The 5,983-nt window shown below is 42.7% G+C and overlaps 1 protein-coding gene across 1 annotated transcript; it reads left to right on the forward strand.

Moving 5' to 3' along the window:
- Window positions 1-1,277: 1,277 nt before the first annotated feature.
- Window positions 1,278-5,534, forward strand: agt (angiotensinogen). The gene is made up of 7 exons (XM_088304729.1): window positions 1,278-1,443; window positions 2,360-2,798; window positions 3,314-3,675; window positions 3,770-3,894; window positions 4,057-4,205; window positions 4,363-4,519; window positions 5,140-5,534. Exons 2-7 carry the CDS (start codon window positions 2,389-2,391, stop codon window positions 5,314-5,316), a joined length of 1,380 nt encoding a protein of 459 aa, XP_088160855.1. The 5' UTR covers window positions 1,278-1,443; window positions 2,360-2,388; the 3' UTR covers window positions 5,317-5,534.
- The last annotated feature ends 449 nt before the right edge of the window (window positions 5,535-5,983 follow it).

A 5,983-nucleotide genomic window follows, 5' to 3' on the forward strand; every position in this document is an offset into this window, starting at 1 on the left:
CTCAGGACAATGGAAGCAAGGCAACATTTCGTTTCATAATCGTTCATATTTATTTACAATTTACACTCTTCAATTAATCTTGTTTGTCTTGATTAGTTTTGGTGGATATCTGAAGAAAAATGAAAGATGCACCTGGACCTGGATGACTAAAATAAAATTTGAAATGTGGACAAAATATGTATTGGTCAGGCTTAAAATTAGTTTAGTTTTTATTTTTTTCAATGCTTCATTTTAATTTAGGTTTTAGTTTTAGTATTTTTTTAAATACATGGAATATTAGTTGAGTGCAAGAAAAAAAAAGTTGCTAAGTATTGTGGAATGAAGTAAACTACAGTTGTCGACTGTCCGACCTTCATTCTTCTGTATGGATGAACAGCAATACCAAAATAAATATCTAAAATGACTAAAAGGAAAAAAATGCAATAATGAAGGACATTTTTACTATAATTCTAATTCATTTAAATTAGTTTGATAAACGTTAGATGTAGTTTCATTTACTTTATATTTTTTTAGAAGTATTTTAGTTTTTATTTATTTCATTAACAAAAGGGTTTTAAATTTTTTTTATTTATTTATTATTCAAAATTAACGAATAAAATCTTCAATTTTTGTTCCCTATAATAGCCTTGTTGCCGAACCGCGAATAGAGAAAATCTGCGTATAATTCAAATGCATTTGGAAAACTGACTTTTCTTTATTTTTTTGTAAACCGCAACAATTCTTTAAAAATAATGATAAACAAACTCCAATATGTGCTTTACACCAAAAACTGGTGTTGTCTCCCCACAAAAAAAATCACCAAATTAATCAAAACAAAATCTATAAATTGAAAGAAATTGAAAAAATAAGCAAATAAACATGTTTGTAATCCCCACCAAAAAATTTTTGGAGAACAAAAAAAAATTCTTTCAACATTTTTTTATTGAACGAATTCAGGTGCCACGCAGTGTGGGCCGTTAGTTGCCCATGCGTGTCATAAAACATCAATCATCCAATCCAGCAAAGAACAGCAAACACCAGCAGAATACGTTGTTTTTGCATTGCTAGTTCAACATTTGCCACATATACTTGGTACTTTTCCATTTCCTTCCGACTCCGTGATTCATGTTTGTTTTTTGCGTCTTGTTTACTTGTTCTGGAACACTTTTCCCACGTCATGATTCAACATCTGTTTAACATTCCGCTGAATGGACCCTTTTCCGCTCTCTCCTTCCTATTGTGGCCGAGGCCGTTTGGGCCCCTTTTCAGGATGCACTTACATCATCGAGTCAACAAGTCAGGGGTGGAGGGGGCACATGAGAAGGGCCTCTGTCCGAGCCGTGATTGATCGCTATCAGGCTGTGAGTCAACCAGGCGTGTTAATCAGTAACCAGCACGGTGGTCTGCTTTAAAGTCAGGGGGGCAGAACAGCTGCAAGCTTCATTCGACAGCAGCCTGCACACGGTAAGGGTCAACTTCACCTCCTCTGTATTTTCACGTTAAGATGTTTGTCTCGAGGTTGAAATGAAATCGCAACCTGTTTCTGTGAACTGATCCAGGTTATCGCCGGAAGTGTGAAAATATGAAGTTTTAATATGTTGTGTCATGAAGTCAGGCGGTTGACGAGTGGGCGTCGAAGTTTGAGCATTGATCAGGGACCAAGGCCATGTCCTGCGGTCCATCCCAAGAGTGTTGTTTGCTCAACTCACACTCTCGACAGGGTTAAAGTCCTCCTTTTACGTGCACAAAATAACATTTGCCTTTTTGAATCAGACTTTTATTTTGGGAGGAACTCTTTCTCCATTAGGTCACAATTTCAATCCTTGACAGTTTGAGTACATCCAACTTCATTTTAAAGTAGTACTGAGCAGTGATTGTCCAAGGGCGATGCCTGCCTTCATTCAGCCGCAGCAGCACAAAGAAGGATCCATCCATCACTGACGCGTCGCCTTATCACCACTCTTCCAGCCTGTTTATGGTGATGGCGTGGGAGGCTAAAAAACAGATCCGACCAGATGTCGTCTCATTTCGGACCGTCAGTTGAATAAAAATTATAGATGAATGTTTTTAAATGTAGAGAGTAAAAGTAAAAAATGGTCAGAAAAATAAATTCGAAGGAAGTGAAGTAGAAACGTCTGAAACTTCTACACTAGTAACTTGACTTTGCAGTTTCATTTGTTCCGTAACCTGGTCTGATTGAAAAGCAACGGCTATAGCGCCCCCTGGTGGCATCCACCAGAAATTACAAACCTTTAACGTTACTGCAGGCGTTTGCTTTTTTGCGGCACTGTTTGGTCCTAACATTTCAATTGCAACTCTGAATTTCTACTTCCCATCATTGTGACAGTGTGTTTATGAAGTTTTCTTGTCCTCTCTCTAGTAAAAAATCCTAAATTGACCTCAGACAAAATGCCAAGTCTCCGCCCACCTCTCTTGGTCCTGCTGCTGTGGTGCTGCCTCCCCGAGAGCCAAGCCAATCGCGTCTACATCCACCCCTTCCACCTCTTCGCCGCGGATAATGTTAGCTGCGAGACCCTGCAGACCCAGCCGGCCGAGCACCTGCAGACCCTTCCCGTGGAGCGCCTGGACATGGCGGTCCTGACGCCGGACGCCCGGGATGCGTCCGAGCAGGACACTCAGAAGCAGAACGTCACGCAGAGGACGGCGGTGCTGGCCGAGCTGCTGAACTCGTTGGGTTTGAGGATGTACCAGGCGCTTAGCGGCAAGCAACGAGGCGCCAACACAATCCTGTCGCCCGTCAACACCTACGGGTCCCTGGTCACCTTCTACTTGGGCGCCTCCAAGAAGACGGCCAGCTCCTTCCAGGTATGGCCACCAGTGGGCGCTCTTGGTGTAAATTGGGGTTCTCTGACTTTTTGGGGCCAGGGAAGAGGTTGTTTCAAGCCTAATCCTAAAATTCTATACGTATGTATATATGTATGTAGAGTATATGTATACATACCCTTAGTGGCCAAAAAATATGAGGCTGTCTGTTCGTAATCATGTTGTCAGCGCACATGTCTGTGAAAGCACTCATGGGTCTTGCCCACCCTGTTTCCGTTTTCTGCTCGCCATGAAGCAGCACCAGCACTCTCAGTTCCAGTTGTTTAGTAATGTCTTCATTCTAAAAGTCCACGCGACTTTTCGTCAGTCTGTTTAAAATTCATTATTGCCTTGGCATTTGGGGGTGTCTTAGGTGGTGCTCGTATTATAAAGGTTTTTTTTTTCTTAATGTTAATTTTGTTAGGGGCTCCAAAAAGACTGAGAAACTCGGGTTTATCGGAAATGGATTTGTGGACTTGAGCAGTGTGTTCCTCACACCTTCCCTTCTTACCTTCCAGCTTCTTCTAGGCCTGAGCAGCGGCACCGACCGAGACGATTGCGTGTCCCTGGTGGACGGACACAAGGTCCTGAAGACCCTACACAACATCAACTCCCTCGTGGACGACGCACCCTCAGACGAGATTAGCACCCAGGTGTGGCTCTTCACGCATCCGCACGTTTTCCTGGCCGCCGACGTCGTTCAAGGCACCCGCGACTTCTCGGACTCGTCCTTCATCCGCGGAGTGGACTTCTCCCAATCTGAACTGGTGAACACTTTTGTGGACAAGACGTCCAACGGGAAAGTGAAGGATGCCTTCCCAGACGTGGACACGAACTCCAACCTTCTCTTTCTTTCGTTTTTCAACTTCCAAGGTTTGTCACTCGTTTGGGGGAGTTTGGCATTAAATGTCCCCTGATAAGAGACATTTTATTTGAAACTTATGATCAAACCTGTCCGTTTGTCCAGGCAACTGGGAGACAGCTTTCCAACCAGAGAAGACGTCCTTGCAAGAATTTTTTGTGGACGAAACCACCACGGTGAAGACTCCACTGATGACCCGCACGGGCCTTTACCACTACCTCAATGATAAGGTACCGAAATGCCGCGGAAGCTCTGTTGAAAACACTCACAATATACCTAAAAAGTCAGTTTTTACATTCATCTTCTGGCTAGTGAGCTAACCAACATTAAATCCTGAATTGGCAAAGACGTCATGGATATGCGTGTACATGTAATGTGTGTGCTTCATGTAGGCGAGGAAGTGCACGGTGGTGAAACTGTCGCTGAGTAAGCGCTCCTACATGTTGTTGGTGCTGCCACACGAGGGCGCCAACCTGCACGACATCGAAGCCAAATTGCGCACTGACGTCATGTCGGAGTGGGTCCAAAGCCTCCAGGAGGGGTCAGTCAGTTCATCCATCTGTCAATGTTCAATCGATAAACAAGATAAATGATAGCTTTCTGAATTAGGTGCAAGTGTGTCAAGTTCAATGACACTTTCCCATATCTCAAAATGAAATGAAATGACGTATGGTACTGTTCGTCACGCTCCGACGCAGGTTGCTGGAGTTGTCGCTGCCCAAGTTCTCGCTATCTCGTGCCAACGACCTGCGTGAGCTGTTGCGCAACATGGATGCAGAAGTGGAGGCCAAACTGTTGGGCTCGCAGGCCCAATTCAGTCAACTCGGCAACACCAACCAGTTCACCATTGATAAGGTAAGACGAGCAGAGACACAAGACAATTGAGCACCATGACAAGCTACCCACGACCACTAGGGGGCCCCCAAGAGCAATCAACAGACAACAGAGACTGATGTATTGACTCGGAACAAAATAACAAAAACAAAAAGTTCGGTGTTTGAATTCAGGTAGTTTATTTTTATGTTTCCCTTGTTTCAGCGCTGTACAGAGACGTAAATATTGAAATATTTACCTGACATTTTATTGTTTATTCTACTGATTCAGAATAGAGAATAGCAGGGGAACAAAATCCTTGAGTAATTGGCGCCCCCTCCTCTTGTCGATGCCCCAAGATGGTCGCAAAACACTTTTTTTTGTCAAATTGAAGGTCCTCAACTTACTTCAATATAGTTTTTGGCATCACGAGGATGGCAAAGCTCTGTGCTTGTTCAAAAGAAGCTCCTCAACTCACTTCCACATAGCTCCTTGGCACCAAGTTATCAGCAAAGCATTACTTTTGCCGAAAAAAGAAAAAAAAAAAAAGTAGAAAAAGTGCTTAATGTTCCTTGGTCAGTTGAATAATACAAATCTGAAATGAATTTTTAAATGTCGAAATGTTTTCCAACTGGCTGTGGTGTGATGTCTTCTTGTGGAAGGCGGTCAACAAGGTGTCGTTGGAGATGTCGGCGGAAGGCGCAACATCCCGGGACAAGGTGGAGGAGGTGGGCGTGGGCCTTAAGGTGTCGCTCAACCGGCCCTTCTTCTTCTCGGTGGTGGAGGAAGAGTCCAGTGCCATCCTCATTCTGGGCAAAATCACCAACCCCACGCTGTGAAAGTGCCAAATGCACCATGTCAGCGGCCAATCCTCGCCGCAGGATTGATGGAATCGGGACTTCCTCTTCCTCACTTTTCATTTCAACTTGAATCTTTGTGTCTTTTTTATTTCAGCAAATTGCTGGACAGTATTTTGTGGTTGTTCCAGTTCCTTGTATATTCTAACTAAAGATTTTATTTTTATTTGATGAATGCAATAAAATGCTTGTTCCCTAAATGATTTTGAATTCTTTATTTAAAACTAAAATACGTTTCGTTAATGCTAAAACGGGTGTCAAGGTTTCAAGCCAGTTTCAAATAAGTGCTGGGGTTTTAAAGTATGGTTTCAAATTATGATTAGCATTTCAGAGTAGGGTTTTAACTGGGATTAGGGTTTTAAATTAGGTTAAGGTTAACAAGGGTTTCAAAGTAGGTTTATGCTTTAAAAGTAGGGATTTAAATTTGGGTTAGGGTTTAAATCTAAGGTTAGGATTTAGAAGTTGGGTTTCAACCTCGGGTTGGGGTTTATAAATAAGTAGTGTTTTAAATTTTCAACAGTTTCATAGTTTTAACCTGGGATGAGGCAAATTTGGATTACAAAATAGGGCCCAGGTTTTCAATGACGGTTTCAAAATTAGGCTTATGGTTTGAAATTGTGGTTTGCAGCAAAGAAACAGGAAGCAGATG

The sequence above is a fragment of the Idiotropiscis lumnitzeri genome, chromosome 9 (genome assembly GCF_059441095.1).
Source record: "Idiotropiscis lumnitzeri isolate Australia: NSW breed Sydney's pygmy pipehorse chromosome 9, RoL_Ilum_1.0, whole genome shotgun sequence".
Lineage (NCBI taxonomy): Eukaryota > Metazoa > Chordata > Actinopteri > Syngnathiformes > Syngnathidae > Idiotropiscis > Idiotropiscis lumnitzeri.

Excerpts from the sequence above, each read along its gene's own strand:
- agt (XM_088304729.1), top strand. The coding sequence starts at position 2,389 with ATGCCAAGTCTCCGCCCACCTCTCTTGGTCCTGCTGCTGTGGTGCTGC. Across the intron at positions 3,676-3,769 it reads TTCGTTTTTCAACTTCCAAG|GCAACTGGGAGACAGCTTTC; the intron begins GTTTGTCACTCG and ends CCGTTTGTCCAG. Across the intron at positions 4,520-5,139 it reads ACCAGTTCACCATTGATAAG|GCGGTCAACAAGGTGTCGTT; the intron begins GTAAGACGAGCA and ends TTCTTGTGGAAG.